Raw genomic sequence first — 27,385 nt, 5'->3', positions numbered from 1 at the left:
TGTTTTAACTTAGCTAGTTTAATATAATAAGGTAATGTTTTAACTTCTCAAAATCATTTATTAAATTGTTTCTTTTAAAGGTTTAAAACTGCTAGCAGTATTACAGCTACAGCACATTTATCAACTGACTGTGATTTCAGTTGAACAGGCATTTATTGAGTGCCTACTTAGTGCCCATTACTGCAGTAGATATTATTGCATTCCCAAAGGAAGCCACAGCTGCTTTGAGCGTAATTGAGGACACACAAACACATGCTAAGGAATAATTATAAGGTCATATTAAAAAAATATTATTAGATAGTTTAAACTGTATAATTAAATTCTCTAAGGGCATATAACTTAGAAATTCTTAGAAAGGGATGTAGTTACTAATTGGGAAAAATTAATTTCAAACCAGATCTCAAAAATAATGATAGATAGCTATTAGTGAAGAAACAGCGGACCAGCATTTCAAATAATTGGTGGACTTCACTGGGAACAAAAATATAGAACCAAATCTATGGAAAGGGAAAGGTTAACCTGGTTAGGGTGAAGAGACTGAACTGGGAAAGAAAGGATAAGTTTGAAAGGATACATTGATAAAGGTCTTGTAATACTATATTTACCCATAGCTAGGGCAGAAATTTCAAAAGAAGAATGAGTGTTAATGAATATTCATTTCTTAAAATTTATTTGCTAATAGCAAAGGCAAGTGTCTTCTAGCAAGGGAACTGGCCTGGATTCCTATCCTAACTGGTTCACACTGGTTTTGTGGCCCTGGGCTAGTCAGTTTCCCTCTTAGTAGTCTATGCAGCTCCTAAGACTATATCCTAGAGGATACTGGCCTGCCTTGGGAGAGGGAGTTGTCTTAGAGTCATAGATGTAGTCCCTCTCCCTGTTAAACAGATTGTTTTGGTAATTTGGGGGAGGGTGACTAGAAATAGAAAGCTATTCTAATCATCTAAATGTAAAATAGAGATCTCATTAAGATATTGACTCTACATGAGATTATATATTTATAAATAGTTATCTAAGATCTGCTTTCTCTGCATGTTAATCTTTAAAATATTCATAAACTATACATTCTAAATATCCAAACCATGATATCTTCACAAAAATCTCTTTAAAATTGCATTATTGAAACAATAGAAAGGAGTAATATCTAGAACATTCCTTAATGTAATAAGAAATCCAAATTGCCAGTTCAGCCAAACTGAATGTCTAAAAAGTAAAAAATTTCTTTTATTTGGTATATACTAACTTTTGGACTGGAGTTCTGTTTTTAGGCTTTGACATATCTTTAAAACAATACTTAAGATATTCTCCATTTATATGAGTGAAAACACCTTTTTTTTGACTTTTCATTGACTTCACATGCTACATGCATGTACATGATCATAAATGCATACATTTATCTTTCTGTACATGCATGCCTATAAGTACATATATAGATGAAACATATTCAACTGTGATTTCGTGGGTGTGAATCTTCCCTTTAAACTGCTCCCCATTGTCTTGGTTGACAATCTCTTTTCATACATTTGCTGAGTCACCCCTACTCCTCCCTCAAAAAATGAAATCTGTAGTGGCCAGTCATCTTATTGGATCTCAGAAAGCTTACCTTCCTAAATTCATATCTGGCCACCAACAAAAACATTCTTTCTCTAGACACGTGAATGCTTTTCAGTATAATAGGACTTGAGAACTTAAACTTTGTTGACATAATTTAAACTTCAGTAGACCAGACTGACCTCTATGTTAAAATGAGGCATCCAGGTAGGATTTTGCAGTGAAAGATTTAACTAAATGGCAATTCAAATTTGAGAAAGTCTCTCCCTCCCCAAATTAGATTGGTGACAATTAGCATTGTTATGTCTTCCTATAGATGTGAATTGGGGATCTTCCACACAAGCCCTGACTTATTTGACTGCATTGCAGCACTCAATTCGTCTTTCTGGTGTAGAAGATCATGTGAAGAACTTCAGGTAAACAACAAGATGTCATATATAGAGACTTGTTCTAACATGCAACAACTCTTTGCTTATTACTGTAATGGAAGTGGTTGATTTTTTTTTAATATCCTTTGATCATCATTTTTTGTGAACTGCAATGTAGTGTTCTCATTACTTTGAACAAAAGTCTTAGGGCTAGAGTCAGCTAAACCTATAATAATTACAAATTAAATTGAAAGTTAACTATTTCTTATTACTTCTCTCTTTATGAAATGTTGGTTGAAATTATGATACATTAGCTATCATATAAGCATATATTTGTCAGTCACATCTCTATTGTTTGAAGACTTCCTGAAGATAGGAACTTGAAAATAATTTATAAACAGTACTTTTATTATAGCTTTAAACAATTATCACTTACTACTAAATTCATAATGCTTGTATTACATTTATTTGTGATTGTTTCTTATTTTAGTTGTAAGCAAAACTTTTCTTGGTACAAGATAGCCCAGTGGATAGATTGCCAGACCCTGGAGTCGAAGAATCAGCTTCTTAAATTCAGATCTGGCCCCAGATATTTATTAGCTTTGTGACCCTGGGCAAGTTATTTAATCCTGTTTGCCTCAGTAAAATAAATAAAATAAACATGAGAAGAAAAATGGCAAACCACTCCACTATCTTTGCTAAGAAAGCTCAAAATGGAGTTAAAAAGAATCAGATACAACTGAAAATGACTACACAAAGCTTTCCTTGTGTAATTGCTCTTTATCACAACAGTGTAACTGTGATTTAGGAGATATACATACACACACACACACACACACACACATATGTTGGCAGGGATAAATATTAGTTGCCTTAACTATTTAGAGCAATAGGGTTGGAAGGGAGAATGTATTATTTTTTATATCCTACTATGCTGTCACTGATTTTCAGTCTATTCATATCTTTATTCAGCACTATTCTGACTTGCTACTTCTAATAATTGTTTAGATTTAATTACTGAAGCAACATAAAGAAGTAATGCTACAAATAACAATACTAACATCTACATTAGTCTCAAATTAGTGGCTGTTTCTTTTTTAAAAATCAGATTATGGAATAATTATTTTTTAATTATGCAACTCCAGATTTCCACATAAGTCATGATTGAGATCAATGATACTGCCTCATGTTAAAAATAAAGTACACCTGATGAAAAATTTTTAAATGAATACTAAAATATCTGTTAGTTTCTGTTGTAATGTTACCTCTGTAAACTTGAATTTAATTATTTGAAATGTAAATAGAATGAAGTTGCTCCATGGTGTTTACACCCATTTCTGAGAGAACATAAGTAATGGTGTTGGATTGAGGGGTTTGTTTACCAAAAAAGGTGTTGCTTTTTTTTAGCTCTAAGAAGTACCTGAGGTGTCATTTTTCTTTTTAAGTTTTTGCAAGGCAAATGGTGTTAAGTGGCTTGCCCAAGGCCACACAGCCAGGTAATTATTAAGTGTCTGAGGTCATATTTGAACTCAGGTACTCCTGACTCCAGGCCTGGTGCTCTATCCACTGTGCCACCTAGCTGTCCCTTGAGGCATCATTTTTACACAGCCACCAGAAAATGTTATTGTATTAGGGGTTGGCAGAAAATATAGGCAGCTATTAGGGAATTCAGAAAAGTAAAAAAAAAATTTTTTTGAAACAAATAAGTAGAATAAAAAATACACAGTGGTTAATATGTAAACAATTAAGTACCCCCATTTTTGTGCTATCATATTGCTTGATAAGCTGTTGAAAACTTAGAAGTTGTACCCATAAAAATGATTTTTCTTTGGAATTAAGAGGTTGTGATAGCTGATCTTTTTTTTATCAGTCCCTAAACTGGGTTTGATCCTCTACCAAATGATTCTTTCATTTGTGTCATTAATAAGTAAATGATAATGTTCTAACAATGACTCCAACCTGACTTTAATTACTCAATTTTGATTCCACAATTGAACAGCATTTATGATTCTTCTAATATTTGAAGGGTATTTAAGTAATTTTGTTATTCAACAGACTTAGTCTATATGTTTTCTTAAAATCAGGCTTATAAATCTAATCATTTACTGAAAAACTACCAAATAAAAAAAATTAAATATGTGTTAATTCTTTTGGGACTATACCTACCTTTATTCATAAGTTTTAATCAAATGGAAAATTCTGTTTTTCTGTTTAGAAAACTTTGTTTTTCTGAAAGTAACAAAATCACATTTAGAGTTACAAAGGGACCATGAAGTCCAATTATCAGAAATCAATCACTGATCATTAATTAAACACTATGTGTCAGAAACTGGGGGTACAAATAAAAACTTAAAACAGTTTCTGCCCTAAAGGTCCATACATATGTAAATATGTACAGAATAAATACAAATGAATATATGGGGAGACTAGGATAGTAACACTTGGGAGGAATCAAGAAAGATTGTATTGAAGGTACTTTAAAAAAAAAGAAAAAGAGAAATAGTCCAAGATACTCAAATGAAGAGAGGGGAAAACATTTCTGGTTAGATAATGAGCTATGCTAGAGCAATTGTATATTGCTGTGTTTAAGAAACAGTTAAAAGGCCATTTTGACTGGATAGAGTTGAGAAAAATGTTTTATAATGAAGCTGGAAAGTTGGATTTGGGTGGTGTTGTAAAGGAATTTCAAATGTATTTGTTTATATTTTATCCTTGAGGCATTAGGAAATCACTTAAGTTGATCCCAAATCTGTACTTAAGACAGGTCACTTTGCTAGATGAGGGGAGAAGCTTGAAGCAGGGAAATTTGTGGTAATTTTTAAGTAAGAGGTATTGAAGTGGTAGTTAATAGGAGTCAGATGTAGGAGATTTTGTGGAGTCACAATTTAGCAACTCATTGGATATATAGAAAGATACAAGATGATGCCGGATTATGTACCTTGGAAGTAAGAAATATGATGGTCCCTTTGATTGAATTGGGGAGTTTTTGAGGACAGATAAAGAATTCTGAGAAGTCTTCATCACAACCATTTTGAGGTTGAAATCTCTAATAGGCAGTTGGGAATATGGAAAAGATTTTGAGGCCAAATGTGGAGATCTCTAAGCCCATAGGATAAATTGAGAGGAGAAAAGAGGAAGGAGAACATTCACAGTTAAGAGTTTAATCTAGATGATAAACCAGCAAATGAGACTAGAATAATGTGGTCATGAATTGGGTAAACCAAGAGAAAAAGTATTGTCACAAGAAACTCAGAATAGTGTAACATGCTGTAGAGAGAGATGAAGGTTAAAAACTTCGGGGAAGAGAGGGAGAATAAACTTGGCCCTTAGATGAGTATCTAGGTTTTGGTTTTAAGTTTAAATGTTGACATGTTTTTTGTTGTTATTTTTCTTTAAGAAAGATTTTATTTATTTTGAATTTTACAATTTTCCCCCTGTTCTTGCTTCCCTCTTCCCACCCCCCACAGAAGGTAGAATGTTAGTCTTTACATTGTTTCCATGATATACATTGATTTAAGTTGAATGTGATGAGAGAGAAATCATATCCTTAATGAAGAAAAATAAAGTATAAGAAATAGCAAAATTACATAAAGGTTGATCATCACTCCCATGTTGCTATTAGGGTGTACAGTCTTCTTCTGGTTCTGCTCATCTCATTCAGCATCAGTTCATGCAAATCCCTCTAGGCTTCCCTGAATTCTCAGACCTCCTGGTTTCTAATAGAACAGTAGCGTTCCATGACTTACATATATCACAGTTTGTTAAGCCATTCCCCAATTGAAGGACATTTACTTCATTTCCAATTTTTTGCCACCACAAACAGGGCTGCTTTGCATATTTTTGTACAAGTGATGTTTTTACCCTTTTCATCATTTCTTCAGGGTATAGATCCATTTAGTGATATTGCTGGATCAAAGGGTATGCACATTTTTGTTGCCCTTTGGGCATGATTCCAGATTGCTCTCCAGAAAGATTGGATGAGTTCTCACACGACTCCACCAACAATATATTAGTGTCCCAGATTTCCCACATCCCTTCCAACATTGATCCTTTCTGGAATGTTGGCATGTTTTTTAACAAAATGAGAAAGGAATCAGTAGAAAGGGAGAAGTTGAAGATCAGTGTAATAATTTAAGATACAGGAAAGAATGGAATCATAGGTTCATTGTAGTGATTGACTTTGACAAGGAAAAGAGCTCCTCCAGTATTAGAGGCCAAAGGAAAGAAAGAGAAAGTGATTTGATGTAACAGGATTTTAAAATAAAGAGAAAAGGAAAAAGAGGGAACTCAGCAACTGGTCTCAATTTTCTCAGCAAAGCAGGAAGCTTGAGATGCTATTTAGGAGACTGGGGAGAAGGGAAATTGTTTAGAAAGGTAATTAGGGAGGATAAAAAGATTGCCTTTGCAATGGAATCCAATAAATTAGATAACCTGAGTATGTAGTACCATTCACCAGAATTATATGACTTCTTCCATGTGCATTCAGTAGAACATGAGGGGCCAAATGGTGGTAGCGATTTTAGAGTGTGATTTTCCAAGGAAAGAGTGAGAATAGGACAGAGTGATGGGGGTTCAATGATTGAGGAGAATAAAATCAAAATAGATTAATTAGTGGGTCCAGATTAGGAAAAAAACTAAAGTCAATAAATCAAATAAATGAGCATATATTACTCACTATGTTCTAGGTACTATGCAAAGTGCTGGGACTACTAATGAAAGAAAAACAGTCCTTGCCCTGAAGAACCTTATATTCTTTTAGGGAAAGAAAGAAAGATGGAACCTGATGGGGGATGGGGGAGAAGTGGGGCAGAGAGGTGTGGAGAAAGAAGACCAGAGAGTCAAGAGTGGAGCCTGTCATGATTTGAATATGGCTGACCTGAGCATTTTCCTTAAATGAAGGTTTCAGGGGAAACTGACCATTGGAGCCAAAGAAGTAAAGCAATCTTCCTTGGTGAACTTCGGGTAACTTTGAAGTAATTGTCTGAGAAAGTGAAGTCAGAGTAGGAGATTGTACACATACAGTGGTATATTTACTCAGTGAGCCACCACAATCTGTGTCAGAGGGGAACTGGACCTTGGATTTCATTACTTTAGAGAATCTCAAACTCCTTTCAATGCCAATTGACATTTTCTGCATCCTTGAGAGTTGGCTAGAACATTGGTGTCAAACTCTAAAGAACAGATCCCTTCTGGCCAAATATTGACTTAGAAAACCACAAATTAATATTATGCTGTATTTTTGTTTTGTTAAACATTTTGCAATAACATTTTAATCTGGTTGTTGCCACCATGAATTTGACACCTCTGGGTTAGAGCACTTTGAGGTTGGGTATCTTGCCCAAGATCACATAGCCATTATGTGGTTATATCTACTGTGCCATGGTTGCCTTTCACAATCTCTATAAAATACAAAACTCAGAGTAAACTTCAAAAGAGGAGAGAGATCAGTGAGTAATAATAATGTTTGTCCTTCATTTTTGAAGAAGACCCATCAGAGAGGTGATGCTATGACAAGCATGTGAATTGGATGTGAGTGAGGGAGGCTGTGCTAACTCACCAGTCTCACTTTCTCCTCCAGAGCTATCTTGGGTCCAGTGACCAGATATGATTCAGGACGACTGGAGATGGGTCTGGATCCGAGGCATTCAGGGATAATACAGGGTCATACAGCTAGTAGGTAGCAAATGTTCAAGGCCAGATTTGAATTCCTGTCCTCCTGAATCCAAGGTCAGTGTTCTCTATGCACTGTGCCACCTAGCCGCCCCTTCAGAGAGTGATAGAGGCAGAAAAAAGAACAAAGGGCATGGAAATTACCTGGGAGCAGGAGAGTGAGTTTAGATACAATAGAGTTTGACAAGAATGACTAGAGAAGGGGTGGCTGGGTGACACAATGGATAGAGCACCTGCCCTGGAGTCAGGAGTACCTGGGTTCAAATCTGGTCTCAGACACATAATAATTACCTAGCTGTGTGGCCTTGGGCAAGCCACTTAACCCCATTGCCTTGCAAAAAAAAAAAAAAAAGAATGACTAGAGATTCAGCATCATCTGGAGGAAACTACATCTGTTAGATCAAGTAGGTGGAAGGAATATGAGAAGAAAAGGTCTGGAAAAAAAGGGAAGTTTATTCATTACAGAATGGGAGTTTCAAAATGTATAGTGAAAAGAGTAAACAGCGTTGGAGTTGGACATTAATAGGGAGAGTTGAGGAGGAGATATGAAAAAAACAGGATATAGGGATTTAGAATAATTTGCTTCCAGATAGATGGTAAGTATATAAGGGAGTAATTTTGTTTGTTAGCCATATGGGTAGAGTTGGGTAGGTAAATGAATTCTAATTCTTTCTGTCTCAATGGGGTGATGTTGTGAAACAATTTTCAAGGACATTGGACCTTAATCAGCCATTGGTGGGATGTATTGAAGCCTGGTGCTACTGGAAAAGGATTCCTGTATAGCATGCTGGCCAAATGGGTATCCAGCATCTGCTTGAAAATTTGTCTTGATGGGGAGTCCATCCCCCTCAAGATAACAAGATATTTTGTTTTTTCCTGGCATAAATTTTGACTATGCAACTTCTCATTAATAAATAATTCTTCTTCCACACAACATTCCATCAAGTCCTTGAAGGAAGCAGTGGTGTTCTTCTTGAGTCATAAGTAGCAGCCAAACTTAATTGAGTTTATTCTAAAAACAAGAACAAAACCCTACACAATTTGAAATGTTTGGTGTTTGCTACTTTAAGTCTAAGTGAAAATACACTTGTCACTTTAAAATGTTTCTTTTCCCTTTAAAATACCAGAAAGTGTTCTTTCTAATTTGCCTTAAATAACTTTGTACTTGTTGTCTATTGCTTCTAAGGAAAAACTGATACTTTAGATCTGCCTTGTGCTTCCAAGAATTCATTATGTGGTATTCTTTTTAGCTGATGATTTCAATGAAAAATACAACTTGTTTTGTTTGATTTAGTTTTTGGATCCTGTGATGCATTTGTTGGTATGGACCTATGCATCTTTTGTCATATAGACTATGAAAATTGGATATATATGGTATTAATAAATGAATTATGAGGATCATTTTTGTTCTTTAACCCCAGTTATTCAGTGGAATAAAAAGTAAATGAAAATTGAAATGATTGGTTATGTTTAGGATCAGGGCTCTTCTATTGATCTGTCTAGGCAGGAGACTGTATTAGAGATAGTTTCTGGGATGATATAGGAGACCCAAGTTGAACTGAGTCAGAAGAGAAAGAATCCTGACTCTTCCACTCACTTGTTGTATGATCTTAAGCTAACAGTCAGGAAGCTTTTTTTTTTTTGCAAGGCAAATGGAGTTAAGTGGCTTGCCCAAAGCCACACAGCTAGGTAATTATTAAGTGTCTGAGACCGGATTTGAACCCAGGTACTCTTGACTCCAAGGCCGGTGCTTTATCCACTACACCACCTAGCCGCCCCATGGAAGCATTTTTTTTTATTAAAGATTTTATTTATTTTGAGTTTTACAATTTTTCCCCTAATCTTACTTTCCTCCCCCACCCCCACCCCCCACAGAAGGCAATTTGTCGGTCTTTACATTGTTTCCATGGTAAACATTGGTCCAAATTGAGTGTGATGAGAGAGATCATATCCTTAAGGAAGAAACATGAAGTATAACAGATAGCAGGATCAGACAATAAAATATCAGGGTTTTTTTTCTAAATTAAAGGTAATAGTCCTTGGTCTTTATTCAAACTCCACAGTTCTTTCTCTGGATGTAGATGGTATTCTCCTTTGCAGACAGCCCAAAATTGTCCTTGATTGTTGGAATGAGCAAGTCCATCAAGGTATCATCATCCCCATATTGCTGTTAGGGTGTACAGTGTTCTTCTGGTTCTGCTTATCTCACTCAGCATCAGTTCATGCAAATCCCTCAAGGCTTCCCTGAATTCCCATCCCTCCTGGTTTCTAATAGAATAATAGTATTCCATGACATACATATAACCACAGTTTGCTAAGCCATTCCCCAATTGAAGGACATTTACTTAATTTCCAATTCTGTGCCACCAGAAACAGGGCTGCTATGAATATTTTTGTACAAGTGATATTTTTACCCTTTTCATCATTTCTTCAGGGTATAGACCCAGTAGTGGTATTGCTGGATCAAAGGGTATGTACATTTTTGTTGCCCTTTGGGCGTAGTTCCAAATTTCTCTCCAGAAAGGTTGGATGGGTTCACAGCTCCATCAACAATGTAATAGTGTCCCAGATTTCCCACAACTCTTCCAACAATGATCATTATCCTTTCTGGTCATATTGGCCAGTCAGAGAGGTGTGAGGTGGTACCTCAGAGAAGCTTTAATTTGCATTTCTCTAAAAGTAATGATTAGAGCAATTTTTCAAATGACTATGGATTGCTTTGATCTCATCTGTAAATTGCCTTTGCATATCCTTTAACCATTTGTCAATTTGGGAGTGACTTTTTTAATATGACTCAGTTCTTTGTGTATTTTAGAAATGAGTCCTTTGTCAGAAACATTAGTTGTAAAGATTATTCAGGAAGCATTTATTAAGCATAGTATTGTCCTAGACAATGTACTAAAGACTGAGGCTATAGAAAAGATATAATCATCACAGGAAAAGAGGACTGAGAAAGGCTTCCTTTAGAAGGTGGAATTTTGATTGAGACTGAAAGGTAGCCAGAATGTAGACATGAATTAGGGAGAAGAATGGGGGGACAACCATTGAAAATATATGGAATCCAAAGAGTGTCTTGTTCAAGGAACAGCAAGAAGACCCATATTACTTTTTCCCATATAAAATACATGGGAAATGTAGGGAGTGCGGTATAAAGAGGCTGGAATATTAGTGAAGATTGGGGCTAGGTGAACTTATTAGGGCCTTTGAGTGCCAATGGGGGAATTGGGGAAGAGTAACATGCCAAGACCTTTGTTTTTGGAAGATCAGTCACAGTAAAGATAGATTAGAGTAAGGAGAGACTTAAGAAGACCAGCAGTTGTATTGCAGTAGTCCAGGTGTGAGGTGGTGAGGGCCTGTACTAGGATAGTGGCTCAAGGTATTTGGTTTCCCCAGTCAAATGAGGAGTTTGGGGCTACTTAAGGTCCTTCCAACTTTATAATTAAGAGGCCTTTCAAATGTACAACATAAAATAATCTCTGCAAATACATATTAGTTGTATTCAAAAGGTCTGTTTCAGCTCCTGCTATTTTGTTCCTCTTAGGGAATCTCCTTTTCATTTACTAGTATTTTTATAAGCTATGTTACAAGAGTTTCCAGCCATGAGAACAAAGAATAAAGAGAATTCTGGGCAAAGAAAAAGGGGGTGGGGACAAGGGTAGATAAAAATGTTTTTAGGATATTGTGAGGAGTCTGTTTCCAAGCAGAACCAAGGAAGAGAACTCTTATGACAAATTTCTATAACATCTAAGAATTGAAGCTTCAGTCTTCAATAGAAGGAGGTAGAAATCAATATTTGTAATTTTAAAAACTAGCTGTACTTTATGCCTTCACTTCTTTCCTCTTAACTCTCTTCAGATCTTTTGCAGGCTGGCTTCCATCCTCACCTTTAACTGAAACTGCTCTCTTCAAAAATACTAGAGATTCCTTAATTATCCTATCAAAATGCCTCTTCTCATTGATGTCCCTCTGATTTTTGTTATACTGATCTCTCTTGATTCTTCTATCTATCCACTCTTTCCTAGTCTACTTTACTAAATTATTGTCCATATTACCCATTAACTCTAGATATTTTACCAGGACTCTGTCCAGAATCCTTCTCTCTCTCTCTCTCTCTCTCTCTCTCTCTCTCTCTCTCTCTCTCTCTCTCTATATATATATATATATATATATATATATATATATATATATACAGAACTATTCACTCCCCCTTCCAGCCACCTCTTTTCAAACTTCTCTGTTACTGCACCCTAATAGTTTTCTAGTCATCCAGGTTCACAACCTCAGTATCACTCTTGATTCCTTCTTTTTTTTTTACTCACCACACATGTATCCAATCAATTGCCCAGACTTGTCTCTGTCTCCACACCATTTTCTCACTTTCTCCATTCACATAACTATCATCACCCTAGTTCAGACCCTCAATACTTCTCACCCTGGACTGCTATAGTATTCTTATTTGATCTTTCTCAAGGAACTATAACTCCAAAGTGAATTTTTTAAAGTTTATGTTACCTTCTTATTCAGTAATTCAAAGTAGCTCCCTATTATTTTCTAAAATCAAATATAACCTGTGTTGTCTGGCCTTTAAAGCTGTTCACAACCAACCTCTTCCTACTTTTCTAGTCTTTTTATATATTACTGTACTCCTCTACACTCATAGTCCATCCATGTTGGCTTATTTACTAGTCTCATATATGATACTCCATTTCCTCTCTGCCTTTGTGTTTCATGGCTTGTGGGTTCTTCCTTCTAACTTCTACCTCTGGGAATCATTAATTTCTTTTAAATCAGCTATACCCTTCCTAGTTGTCTCACTTGGATAATTGTAAATCATTTTGAGACTAAATTGCATTTGTCTTTATATTCTCAGTACTTAGTATACTGTTTTACACATGGTATATGCTTAATAAGTGGTTATTGATGAATTTATTGACCATCAATAAGCAATATGTTGTCTCAGCATGTTGTAATGGGGAGATTGTTGGAGTTTGAGTCAGTTGAGACCTGAATTCCCTCTTACTTGCCTTATGATATTGGGTAAATCACTAAACTTTCCCAAGTCTCAGTTTTTTCATCTGTAAAATAAGAATATTTTAAATAGCTGTAGTATTAAGAAGATTTTTTTAAAGAGATTAAATGAGACTGTAAATAGAGTAAAAGAATTTTACCATATAAATGTAATTTTTACTGCACCTTCCTGAACATTGTGTGTGTGTGTGTGTATGTCCATAAAGGATTGAAAGAAATACCAACACTAACCTTTAGTAAATTTCCCAATTCAACATATTTGCCAGGAAACCAGCAAAATACTTGTACTAATTTTATATTTGTACTTAGCATGTACTAAGTGACATGGTAATTATTCCTTTTTATATATTTATCAGTTTCGTTCCAAAGTCATACTTCTTTTTCTTTTGCTTTTTATTAGTTTATCTTCATTTAGTGCTGGATCTTCAAGTTCTTAATAAAGTGACCTAACCTTTTTAATTGAAAATGCAAAACAAAAAAAAATTTTTTTTTATGAGTTTGAAGAAATCCTTATTTGGGAACATGAATTGAAGTCAGGTTTCTGATCCTTTTGTTTTTATAGACAAAATACTATGTAATTTTACTATTTTATATGTTATAAGAATTGGAAATAAAATTGAAATAGAAAATATTCTTTCTCTGAGTCTTAGATAGCACTGAATCATTGTGCCTCCTTTTAATTTGATCAAAATTGTTTCCAAGCTAAGAGGAAGAAAAACCTAGGTTGAACATAAAGTTATACTTTATCAAAAGAGATTTCCATGAAACCCTGTTATAAAATGATCACACATGAACCAATCTCATACAGTGGCCCTACAAACAACAATACAGAGATGTTACATCTTAGAGAAAACAACTGAAAATAAGATCATGCCATTAATAAAGAAAACACAAGATTTTCTAATTTTTGTTTTTCTTTTTTAATCTTACATTAGGCCTCAGTGTCTTGTTATGACAGGTTCTCCAAATTCACGTCCAGCTTTGCTTCATCTTGTTCATGCTTTTACAAAAAATGTTGGTTTGATGGTCTGTGGTCATGTACATATGGTAAGTGTTCATTTTTTTCCTGTGTTAAAAATTTTTTCCCACTGTTTTGATATTAAATGACTTATTAGACATGAAATGTCCTTAAAAGATAAATGTGTTTTATAGATATTATTTCTATTTTTTCCTAAAGTTTGTTGGCTTAAATTATTTCTCTTCCTTTATTTTAGGAATATATTTAGTTCCAAAGTGTTCAGTCCTTCTTACTGCATTTCTTTTTTGGTACTGTCTTCTATTCTCCTATCTCTGTATAGATAAGGATTCTCTTGTAATGCCTTTAGGCATTTTTTCTTCTTAATTTTTATATTGAAATCCTTATTATTTTCTACCACAACACTTCATTTTCTCTCTCTCTCTTTTTAAAGATTTTATTTATTTTGAGTTTTACAATTTTCCCCCATATATGGAATCCAAAGAGAGTGTCTTGTTAAAGAAACAGCAAGAAGACACATATTACTTTTTCCCATGTAAAATATCATGGAAACAATGGAATGAGCAAGTTCATCAGGGTTGATCATCGCCCCCATGTTGCTGTTAGGGTGTACAGTGTTTTTCTGGTTCTGTTCATCTTGCTCAGCATCAGTTCATGCAAATCCTTCCATGCTTCCCTGAATTCCCATCCCTCCTAATCTTACTTCCCTCCCCCTACCCCCCCACAGAAGGCAATTTGTCAGTCTTTATATTGTTTCCATGGTATACATTATCCAAGTTGAATGTGATAAGAGAGAAATCATATCCCCAAGGAAGAAACATAAAGTACAAGAGTTAGCAAGATCAGACAACAAGATATCAGTTTTTTTTCCTCTAAATTAAAGGTAATGGTCCTTGGTCTTTGTTCAAACTCCACAGTTCTTTCTCTGGATACAGATGGTATTCTCCATTGCAGACAGCCCAAATTGTCCCTGGTTATTGCACTGATGGAATGAGTGAGTCCATCAAGGTTGATCATTGCCCCCATGTTGCTGTTAGGGCTTCATTCTCTCTTAAAACCCACAAAGTGGAGAGACTTTCCTTAAGCACTTCTCCTCTTATTCTAAGGAGGATGACAAGCTTATATAGTCAATCTGGAAAGAACCTAGTATGTGCTAAGCACCAGGGACGCAAATACAAAATTAAAAGGAAAATTAGTCCCTGCCCTCAAGAAACTTACAGTCATTTTATAATACACAAAAGGAAGCCGAAAAGAAACAGTGGGAGAAAGCAGTTACCTAGAGTAGGAACATGATGGAGAAATCCAGAGGCAGTACAGTGATGGAGGGGATAGAATGAGAAGACTCTTCTGCCTCCTTCCCCTTAAGTGAAATTTTTAGAGCTTATGAGTCTGCTGCTTTCCAGTCATATGTGAATATCAAGACTAATTCAGTCTTGCAGGATAATGTTGAATTTCTTGGGGCATGAAAGCATGATAGGGAAATCCAAAAACAATTCATTCACTCCATGTAGGTCACTGGAAAATTTTCCTTGTTTCTGTTATTTGTTAAAAATAAGAGCCTCAGTCCTTTGTTATTCTTGCTAGTAGCTCTTATTGCCTAACTCCTTTATGAAACTGCTGTGGCAAACCTGGGTCTCTTGATACCTACATCTTGCCACAACACAACATTGTGCCTTACATATTTTAAACTATATTGATCTGTAGCAGCCAGTAACCTTAGCTGTATCCATTGATCTTTGAACTGCGAATAAGTATCTGATAAATTACCTCTCTTTCAAAATCCAACTTGATAGTAGTGAAACAGACCCCAGTGGTGGATGATATAATTACTGAAAAGTAGTTATTTCCATTGTCTGACAGATTACAGCATGCCATGATCCTGTCAAAGGCCAAAGAAAAGAGTCAAGAGACCTAAATTGTTAAATATTAGGGAGACTAGACAAGAACAGGGAAGTTCTGCGTGCTACTTGAGGTGCTCTCAGTTAATTTGAGCCACTGTATGTCCTAAACCAGTAGAAAGAGAATCAATTTAAAGAAACATCAGCAATACACGCCTGCTCTTAGCATTTTGCAGGGTAATGTTTTCTGATTATCTTGTTATAGTAGTGTAAGTGTGACTTTGATTGAGTGATCCCATTTTCCACTAATATAATTTATGGTTAATGTAACATTTAAATTATAGTTTTCATTTTAATTTGAAACAAAGGAAATATTCTACAAAAGAAAGTTCTATAGAATGCCCATTAATATATCTTTTGAGGATTTTTGTTGTTGTTGACCATTGATAATTGCTTTGGAAGGACTATCAGTTTTGTGGGGTTTTGGTGTTTTGTTTTGTTTTTTTAGTTAATGTAGGACAAGCTTGTTTCTAAGGTTTGTGGAGCAAGGTTAAACCTAACTTCAGGAATAAAAGAGTTAGTACTGCTACTGTGCATGAGGGTAAATCTAGATGAAGAGTTTAGTTAGTTCAATACCTGAATTTTTTGGTAAAAATTTAATTTTGCTATTTATCTTTTATCCCAAGATATAAGCTATAATCTGGTTTTCTGCCTAGATCAAGTAAAGTCATTCTTGTATGCTCTCTCTCTCTCTGTTAGAAAAGTTAGTTTTAGGGTATAGATATGGAATGTTACAATACAGAGAATAACAACCTTTTAAACCTGAATTCATCCTCCAATTATGGGTCATTGTCCCCAAACTGTGACCTACATATCTCAAGGAACATGTGAATGGAATGTCAAAACTCAGATCTACCCTGCTTCTATGAAACAAGGGTTTTGCATTTGTGATTTACATTTTTAGTTTCTTGATGTTATAAATACTTGATACTTGCAAGGGTGTTTATTTTGCCATATTTATTTTGGTTTTACTTGGATTTATTCTACTGTAATGTCCATATATTAGTCATATTACTAAATTGAAATTTCTTTTAAAAAGGAAATATTTGTGCATACACTCATAGTAAAAAAATAACATAAGTTATGACTAGGGTGTTATACAAGTCAAATGTCGGTATAAGTATGATCTTTATTCAGACTGATTTCTCTTTACTATAAATTATCTCCAAGTATCCTGAGAGTTGAGAATAGTTATTTATTTGCGAACAGCTCATTACCTTCCTACTCCACTCCTTTTGGCCTTTGAAAGATAAAAAAGAGGCATTTGTGGGATGGTTCATGACAATTTAGACCTAAGTTATGTTGATTATTAACCAGCAATTCACACATTCTTTGTTACATTCCCATCTATTTCAGTCTCATTATTAGATAATTCAACTTCCTTCTGTCCATTCTTTAACATCTAAACTTCTTAATCATCAGTTTAGGTTTTTCCTCATACTTATGGCATTATCACTTTGTGATTTTCTTCCCTGAATCTTCATTTTATTTATAGTAGGAGCGTGGAAAAACATCATGGAAGTTTTATCCTTTGCTGCAAATCTAGGCTTTTCATAATAGATTTTTTTATATTTTTATAAATTTTTATAAAAATATAACCCCGAAGGTCTTTAAAAATCTAATTTCTTTGTGAAGATGCTTATTTAAAGAAATACTTGACTAAAGGTTTTTATTCATTATGGTTTTAAATTAAGGGTCCTCGCCGACAAGCCATGAAGGAGATATCTATTGATCAAGCAAAATACCAACGATGGCTTATTAAAAACAAGATGAAGGCTTTTTATGCTCCAGTACATGCCGATGATTTGAGAGATGGTGCACAGTACTTAATGCAGGTGAATTTTGTTATGACTTTTACAAAAGGAATAAAATAGCAGTCAGAGAGCAGTCAGAATGTGGTTTTCTGATGGTTATGGTCATCTTATTCAAGATGATCAAAGTGATCTAGTAAATTTTGAGACCAGAAATGGTCACGAAGGTCAAATATTGTCTAATCTCATCTTTTTTTTTATTTTGAGCATTCTTTTTTAAAAATTTATTTAGCATTTTCCCCCCAGTTAAATGTAAAATAATTTTTAATGTTCATGTTTAAAACTTTGTGTTCCGGGGCGGCTAGGTGGCATAGTGGATAAAGCACTGACCTTGGAGTCAGGAGTACCTGGGTTCAAATCCGTCTCAGACACTTAATAATTACCTAGCTGTGTGGCCTTGGGCAAGCCACTTAACCCCATTTGCCTTGCAAAAACCTAAAAAAAAAAAAAATAAATAAAAAAAAACTTTGTGTTCCAAATTCTTTCCCTTCCTTCCAATCCCCCAGTCAGAAGGCAAGCAATTTCGATATAGGTTATACATACATAGTCATATGAAGCATTTTCACAATAGTCATGTTGTGAAAGAAAACAGACCTCTCCCCAAAAAAGAGATCTTAAGAAAAATAATGTTAAAAAAAAGTGTGCTTCAATTTGTATTCAGACACCAATAGCTCTCCAGTCTTGTTTCTAACGCAGCAAGTGAAATTAATTAAATGTTTATTGTTTTCACTAAAATAATAATTTTGGTCATATTTATTATCTCATTCATGAAGTGAACATCAGGAGGGAAAGGCAGGATTTATAATATCTGCAGTAGAAATTACAAAAGTACATTATATTTTATGTAGTAAGGTTATATAAAAATTATGCTACTGTGCTGCTAACTAGGTCTACTACAAATTGATCTCAGTTGGGTTCTTACTAAAACATCTTTCTGTTCTTCCTTAATTGATGCTTAGTTCCGCTCAATACAGCAAATCACTACTTGCAATTTTTAGCCAAAAATGGTAATAAATATGATATATTACTGATTAATTAAAATATACCTCATAAAGGCCTTCCTCCAGTAAAGCGTTGTTCAAGTATCTGTTGAGATGTCTTGCCCCAAAATACCCCTTTAATGAGATAAACTCCTGTAGTAATTATAGAAGAGGAATTATAAATTATGTTAGTAGTTTGACTGATATTTTTTGGGTTTACTCTCCTTAGCACTGGGCTTGGATCCCAAGCTTGCAGGGCTGTGAATATGTACTGGTCATGTCCTGATCAGTGTGTTTTCTTTTGGTTTACATTATTCATGGTTTTTCATTGATAGGGATTCCATATTATCATTAGGACTTTCACTGATAGAACTTTTACTAGGAAACCTATGTTATTCATGGCTTTTACTGCTTAGAGACATTTGCTAAGAAATCCACCTTATTTATGACTTTTACTGCTTACAGGATTCACCTTATAGGGACCCCACAAGATAATACAGAATTCTTTTGACAATTCACCATGATAATAATCTTTCTTCATTTTCACAAGTACTGATATTAAGATAGACTAACGGAGTATGTCCATTGTAACATACAAAGGGAGAAGATGAGATTTTCTAGATGTTTCCATTTTCAGATGGTATTGTACTAATTTAAATCAAGCCCTGAAGCTACCAGGCTTCCTAAGTAAGAGCCCTAGCTAATCATGAAATGAATCAAAAAGCCTTCACAAGAAAGATTAAGTGAATAAAGTAAGGATTTGATCAAATAGATTATGAAGAAGTAGTGCATGGATGGCCCATGAAGTCAATATGAACACACAGGTATTTAAAAGTGCCATGTATTTAAAATTGTACCGTGTTATTTTGCAACAATCCTTTTTTTAATTTATTTTTCCTTTACAATAATACAAGTTTTTTATTTTTTAAGAATTTATTTATTTTGAGTTTTACAAATTTTCCCCCATTCTTGCTTCCCTCCCCCTACTCCCCACAGAAGGCATTCTGTTTGTCTTTACATTAGTTCCATGTTATACACTGATCTCAGTTGAATGTGATGACAGAGAAATCCTATCCTTAAGGAAGAAAAATAAAGTATGAGATAGCAAAATTACGTAATAATATAATTTTTTTTTCTAATTTGGCACTAATAGTCTTTGATCTTTGTTCAAAGTCCATAATTCTTTCTCTGGATACAGATGGAATTCTCCATTGCAGATAGCCCAGAATTGTTCGTGGTTGTTGCACAGAAGGGATGAGCAAGTTCATCAAGGTTGATCATCACTCCGATGTTGTTGTTAGGGTGTACAGTGTTTTCCTGGTTCTGCTCATCTCGCTCAGTATCAGTTCATGCAAATCTTTCCAGGCTTCCCTGAATTCCCATCCCTCATAGTTTCTAATGGAATAATAGTGTTCCATCACATACATACACACACACACACACACACACACACACACGCATACATATCACAGTTTGTTAAGTCATTCCCCAATTGAAGGACATTTACTTAATTTCCAATTTTTTGCCACCACAAACAGGGCTGCTATAAATATTTTTGTGCAAGTGATATTTTTATCCTTTTTCATAATTTCTTCAGGTTTAGACCCAGTAGTGATATTGCTGGATCAAAGGGTATGCACATTTTGCAACAATCCTTTTAAAGAGATCTTCCAGGTTTCTCTTTACCTCTATTTTGGCTACTTTCCAGAATATAAATACTTAAGATTTCTTGAACATATGCTTACATGCAAGACTATCTTTTTGTCATAATGATCACCAATAAAATAGACTCAGTACTTTGAAGGATAGAACATATAACTCAAATAATGCAAAGTATACTCTACTTCCCATTTTGTAAGTTGAAAGCACTACATAGAAAACTCATATTTAGTATTTCTTCTGTTCCATACACCACCACCATGAAGCAGGCTAGAGATGATGTCCTCATTTTACATATGAGGAAACTGGAGATAAGACTTGCTAAGATTATTCAGTTATCTATTGAAAGGCCCAAGAATACACCCAAGATCATGTATCTTTTAGCCCTTGGCTTTTTTCATCATTGTAAATGAGCAGCCTATTTGAGAAGGGATTTATTAGAGGATACTTACTAGAATGAGTGAGTTTTCAACAACATTTTGAAGGAAATGAGAAATATGAAAAAACAGTGAGAAAGGAAAGGTAAGAAAGTGGAAACATTAGAGGATGAGAATGAGAATATCAAGATATACAATAAGTAACAAGGTTTTGTTGTAACAGAATCATTCTGGGGAATAATGAGAAATGGTATTAGTTTTTAAAAAAAGATGGGAGTAGCAAGAGGTAGTTACAAGTATTTAGGAACAAACAAAAAGTCTGAAAGTTTGAAATGCTTAGTACTAAGGAATGCCCATCTTTTTTGAACCAGGCAAATGGATGTTTTTTAAGGTATATTTTGTGAAAGATAATTTTAGCTTTCCGTGAATTATTTGGAGTAGGGGGAGATTCAAGGTTGCCAGACTAGAATCCAGATGATTTTAACCTGAATTTCTGCAATAACTGTAGGATGATAAAGGAAGATGAGAAATTGAGAATGGAAAAACTAGCTGATCATTTTGAAGATGTGGTGAGAGGCAAAGGAGACAAAATGTCATAGATTTTTAATTTATATAAATAAGTGTTAAGATATATTTCCTTCAATTTTATCTTGTATTTTAGGCTGCTGGTCTTGGTCGAATGAAACCAAACACACTTGTCCTTGGATTTAAGAAAGATTGGCTACAAACCGATATGAGGGATGTGGATATGTATATTAATATATTTCAGTGAGTACAAGCTTTTTATTTTAGTACCTTACTTGTTAAGAGGATATGTTTGAAAACTGTCATTGTTATTTAAAGAATGGTTCTGTTTTTTGAAAGTCAGGTATAGTAAGCAAAGACTCAGCCTCAGAAACAGAAAGACCTTCTGACCAAAATTGGCTTATAACCCTTGTGTTAACTTCACTGTACCTGAAGCACTCTCTAAGATGATAAGTTGCAGAGTATATTCCAGTCTGCATTGACCAAAGTGTGGACAAGAATTCCCTGCACCAGTGAAATCACAGATCTGGTCTAAAAAATACTATTCTCAAATCAACCATTCACAAAATTGTATGTAATGGAACATTTGTAGCCATTCACACTTTTGAGTATGACTTAGTGTTTACTACTAAAATATACCTTGATTTTTTTTGCCACCTTAGCTTCATGGGGTTCCCTTCATAATCTACTCCAGACTACATCAGTTGCAGCCCTTCAAAAAGTCTTTCCTTCTTCCTATAATTGTTTTTTATTTTATTTTCCCCTTTTTATATATTATTTTCCCAATATATTATTGTACATATTTTTCTGTTAGCCTGTTGAATGAATGTGCCTTGTGGGCATGAACTGTCTCACTTTCCTATTATATCCCTGTTGACATAATACCTGACACATAATAGAAATTTACTGACTGATTTCTAACTTTTTAACCAAATGTTCATCTATTTATACTGTAAATTTATAGAATTCAGCCTATGTCAATTCAGGCTCTGACTTTTTAATCTGAAGAGTAGAATTTCTTTTCTTTTGCACTGGCTGTATAGAAGAAGAACTGATCATCATCTTTAAGACATCTGCTTGAAATTCTACCTGAATTCATTAGAAAGACCTGAATTTAAGTCTGATTCTAGACTACTAACTAGTTATGGGACCTTGGGCAAGTTAAGTGACTTACCCAGACTTTCTCTGTTTGCCTCAGTCTTTTCAACTATAAAACGAGGATAAGAATAACATAATAATGTTATGATGATCAAATGAGGTAATATTTGTTTTAAAAAAATGTTTAGCACAGTGCCTGACCCTATAGATGTTTATTATCTTCCTTCCCTCTTTCTCTCTGTCTACTAGGCTACAGCTACTACTCATTATGAGGTTTTAAAATCTAAAATTGAATTTTTATTGTAATAAAACCCTTGGACCTTAGTGACACAAATGGTATTTTTATCATTGTTGCCCATCAGCAGAAAGGATGTCATAACATTTGGCTTAATAACATCCTTATTTTCAGGTCTAGATTTCTATTAAGAAGATGAATGAATGAGATATGGATTTTTGAATCGTTATTCAAAATATAGGATTATACTCTTAACTAGACCTACAGCATATCTCCATTTAGGGTTGATAAGCATGTATTTTCCATGTCTTATAAATCAAATAAAAAATTTTTTCAGATATAAAATGAAGGGAGAAGGTAGAAAAAAGTTTTATTAATGTCTTTCAGTGTTCTAGACAGTACTGAGTATTTTACAAATATTATCTCATTTAATCCTCACAATTACGTGTGAGGTGTACGAGCTATTTTACATGAAGAAACTGAGATAGGCAGAAGTTAAGTGATTTGCCCAGGGTCATAACTGGATTTGAATTCAAGTCCTCCTAACTCCAGGCCCAGTACTCTATTTACCGTGTTACCTAGGGCCCTGTAACCCCTTGTTGGGGAGGAATAAATTACTATTTTATATCCTCCAACCAGATACCAGAAATGGCAGTTAGAGCAAAGGAATAAATAGCAGTGAAAAAGAAAAGAACTGTAAAACCATTCACCTCACCTGTCAATTTTTACCTCACTTTCCTTCAAATTTGGAAAGGCAACTTGGAGAAGTAGAAAACTTGTCTCAAAGCCAGAAAAATCTGGATTTTGAGTATCACCTCCAACAACTTGTATTATCATGAGCGAATAATTTAATTTTTCAGTACTTTAGTCAGCTCTTTATCAAAATGATACAAATGCACAGAATAAAACAATCCCTATTTATGAAATAGCTTGCATTCTGAAAACAATAAGTTAAAGAATAAGTTCTGACTTGCACTAGTGCCAAAGAGAAAAGTATATATCTGATCATAGGATTATAGGGAGTTTCTGAGTAGAAGAGTAATAATATGATCAGATACATCAGTGTTTCAGGAAAATCACTTTGCAGCTGAATGGAAGATGGATTGAAGTAGAAAAATGCTTGACAGAAGATCAAATAAGAGGTTATAATAGTTGAGGGGTGCTGGGGGAGGCCAGATTTCATGGTGACAAGAAGGGAATATATGTCAACAAATTTATGGTGTTAGCAATAACTAAGATGCAGTAACTTATTTGGATATGTGAGAGTCAAGGATGACTCCAAAAATAACCCTGGTTGACTTGAAAAGATAATGATGTACTCAAGAGTGGGGTAGTAGATTATACGTGCACTAACATGAATATGAATTTTTTGAAGTAAAGAAAATTTTGGAGAACATTCAGCCCTGATTTAAGATTTAACAGATCAGGAAACCATAACAATTTTTTATTTTTGTAACTTTGCCCTATTTGCAGTGATGCCTTTGACATTCAATATGGAGTAGTGGTTATTCGCTTAAAAGAAGGCCTGGATATTTCTCATCTTCAAGGTCAAGGTAAATCTTATGTGCAAGAGTTCTTTTAAAGTAATACATAACTTAAATACAGAATACATAAATAAATACATAACTTTCTTATATCAGTTATAAACATTGCAAGAACACTTATGGTGAGAATTCTTTTAAAAAAAAAGGCAGACATTGTCAATGACTAAATTTTTACAATAACCAAAATGAAATGTCTTCAACTACAACTTTTTAAAAAAAGTTTTCCCCATTTTCATAATTAAAAAGAAACTTTATATAGAAAAAATAATGATAATAATATTAATATGCCTTGCCATTTTTAGTGAACATCTTAGAATTTACATCTCTTCAGAAATAGCATTGTAAAATCACTGTTTTCTTAAAAATTGATTATGAATCCAAGATTACATCTTGTATTTATATATATCAAATCATGCTCTTTTAAAAACTGAAATTATTACAGGTTTTTGAAGTTCCTAAATACCTTTAAATGTTTAATATGTTGCATAAAATTCAGGAAAAGCATATATACGTAAGAAATTAAAGTTGAATGAAATTATTTAGTTATGCCAGATTTTCTTAATTAATCATGGAAATTATGCCGAATTTCAAGTTAAATTAGCAGATACTAGGTTCAAATTTCTACGCTTCTACTTAATTTCAGTGTGACCTTCAGCAAGTCACTTACTCTCTTCTGGTCTCCAGTTTATTCTGATCCCTTCTAGCCGTAGATCTATGCTTCTATAGCCTCAGCTTAAGATATTTTGGGGAGGGGGCCAGCTAGGTGGTGCAGTGGATAGAGCACCAGCCCTGGAGTCAGGAGTACCTGAGTTCAAATCCGGCCTCAGACACTTAATAATTACCTAGCTGTGTGGCCTTGGGCAAGCCACTTAACCCCATTGTCTTGCAAAAACCAAAAAAAAAAAAAATGAATGAATGAGTAAATAAATGAATAAGTAAATAAATATATTTTCTGCCTCTTCCCCCCCCCCCCCATTCCAATAACTTAAATCTGGAAAGGTCTGTACTTTATTAACATTTTTTTAAATGTTCACAATTATTTAATGCCTTTAAAATACACAATGAAAAGTGAATTTTTTCCTTTAATTGTAAGTTGACATGGTAAAATACTTTTTTTTTTTAAGGTTTGTTTTTTTAAAGTATTTTTTGCAAGGCAATGGGATTTAAGTGACTTGCCCAAGGGCACACAGCTAGGCAATTATTAAGTGTCTGAGGTTGGATTTGAACTCAGGTACTCCTGACTCCAGGTCCGGTGATCTATCCACTATGCCACCTAGCTGCCTCCTGATAAAATACTCTTATGTCCTTCACAGTTATCTCTTACTGTCTTCCAAGACATCACATTGATTGAGGTTTTTAATAACAAGTATAAAAACCCAACAATATTATTCTTATTAAATATTAAAATATTTTCTCTGTTAAAATGAATTATATTCTGTTTAAATGTAATAAAGATTTATTTGTCTATAGGTTCTGAGTAGTACACATAATCAAAAGAATTGAAATGCTTTGTCATATGATTGATATCAAAAGATTGCTAGATTATAGCAGCATTAGAAGTTAATCACTATAGCTTTTCACTTAAGAACTAAATGATGATGAATTTAAAGCTTTGTCTTTAGGCCTTGACCTCTGATATCAACAGAGAATATACTATAATCAAATCAAATAAATATTAAATACCTAATTGTATGCATTGTGTGACAGCTGGTGATGATGCAAAGTTTAAATAAGAAAGAAAATTTACAGTGACTTATATTTTAAGTTTTTCACATTGTAGATTTGCTCTTAAATTTATGACATGGGTTTACATTTTCAAGGAATCCCATTAATTACCGCAAAGTACATACCTAACCCATTTTTAGAATGTAAAGAAATTCATAAAAATTAAATCTTTCAAGTTCACTAAACTATGTCACAAGTAGATCTGAAAAAAATGAAACTTGGGTATTTTATTTTGCATTTTCTTTTGGTATTTTCTGTATTTCCAGAAGAGTTACTGTCATCTCAGGAAAAATCTCCAGGTCCTAAAGATGTTGTACTAAGTGTAGAATATAGCAGAAAGACTGATGCTGACACTTCTAAACCATCTGATGAGAAAAGTCCTGTTATGCATAAAGGTAATTTCTCAAATACCATTCACTATTAATAGTAATTATAGAAAGCCTTCATTTATGCTTAATTTTAAATTCTCCAGAGAAATATATTTATAATAATTTGTTACTTATGACCAGCAATTTCTTAAATTACTGAAATTAGAATATAAAATAGAATATTCAAATTTAGATTAAATTGAAAGAAAGTTCAGAAGTTGAACACTGAATTTATGAATTGTATATCTTTGGTTTTTAATTATACTTCTCCTATGTTGTACCTTTGGGAAAGTCACTGAACCTCTTAAATAAATGTTAAGTTTTCCAAACTTGAAATGTGGTGGTTAGGGTGTTATGGTCCTTTTTAAACATGGGCATTATCTGACTATTTCTGTGTATATGGCATTGATTATTCTTAAGTGACATGCTATTTAAGTTTTATCAAATTAAAAGGTTCTTGTTACATTGTTTTTCTGTGTATAATGAGAAATTATCTAAATGATCTTAATTTTTTTTAGAGATCCTCAAAAATGAATATTAGGGTATATCTAGAGATATATTAGGCTATATCCAAAGAACTTTGCTTTAGTGAATAGAATATCAGCTCTAGAGTTAGGAAAGACTTCTTGTGATACATACTAACTATATAACTCTAGAGAGTTCATTTAACTTTTCAGTGCCCTAGCATGTCCCTAATGTTATAGATAAAGTACAAATCTGTCATCAGTAAATAGAGGTTCTGTATTATTTGTTCCCTGTTCTGATAATCACATATTGAACCACGACAACAAAAGTTAAAACTAATTAATAAATTATTATTTCCATTAAAAGACTAATACACCTCTCTATCCCTTTCCCTTTTCCAAAAAAAGCAGCTCACTTAACACTGACGATAGATTTAACTACCAAGTATTCCCCCTGTAGTCTGTATATGTGTATATACATAAACCTGTTTTCTTTTCATGCCCAGTAGGAAAAACTTAGATTGATAAGGATTTTACAGATCTTTTTCTGCATTATAGGAAAGTTTTAGATAACCAATTCCACAAACTGATGCTTTCTGTTTTCATTTTCAAGGATGAAAAAGCTATGAATGACTTCCAAATCTGACTCTCCACCCTGACTCTTCTACCTCTACTCAATCTAGTATCTCCATCTGTCATGCTGCCAGCTTAACTAAGCTAAACATGAGAGTACTTTATATATCATCCATCTATAGCATGTATATTCCCTTACTTTTCATCCCTATTAATAATCACTTTCCTCCCAATTCCCAAACCTTGAGATGTTATTTCACACCTACTCTTCACATCTCTACATGACTGATATTTCTACATTTGTAAAATTCATCTCTTCTCCAATCTCTTAATCTTCTGTTGAAATTTTAAATGTTGGCTTTTTTTCTCTTCATGCTAATCATTTTTTTTCTCATTTAAAAAAAATATTAAATTTCCCCTCTTAATTTAGACTGTCATTTCCCTTTGGGTTCTTTGCTCACAACTTATTCACTTCTTGGTTAATTTGTTTCTTATATTTCGCTTTAGACATTCTTTACTTTGCTGGACTTATAGTCAC

General features: G+C 33.9%; 1 protein-coding gene across 1 annotated transcript in view; it reads left to right on the top strand.

The window, feature by feature from the left end:
* SLC12A2 (solute carrier family 12 member 2) overlaps positions 1-27,385 on the top strand; it is a 127,573-nt gene that overhangs the window by 83,432 nt on the left and 16,756 nt on the right. Inside the window, exons 15-20 of the mRNA XM_074201273.1 lie at positions 1,865-1,964; positions 13,550-13,661; positions 17,183-17,323; positions 20,977-21,083; positions 23,647-23,726; positions 25,709-25,837. Coding sequence (XP_074057374.1) covers positions 1,865-1,964; positions 13,550-13,661; positions 17,183-17,323; positions 20,977-21,083; positions 23,647-23,726; positions 25,709-25,837 — 669 coding nt within the window. The remainder of the gene's footprint in view (positions 1-1,864; positions 1,965-13,549; positions 13,662-17,182; positions 17,324-20,976; positions 21,084-23,646; positions 23,727-25,708; positions 25,838-27,385) is intronic.

This window comes from Macrotis lagotis, chromosome X (genome assembly GCF_037893015.1).
Source record: "Macrotis lagotis isolate mMagLag1 chromosome X, bilby.v1.9.chrom.fasta, whole genome shotgun sequence".
Lineage (NCBI taxonomy): Eukaryota > Metazoa > Chordata > Mammalia > Peramelemorphia > Peramelidae > Macrotis > Macrotis lagotis.
Note: the sequence above shows the minus strand (reverse complement) of the source record. Positions and strands in the feature narration are given on the sequence as shown.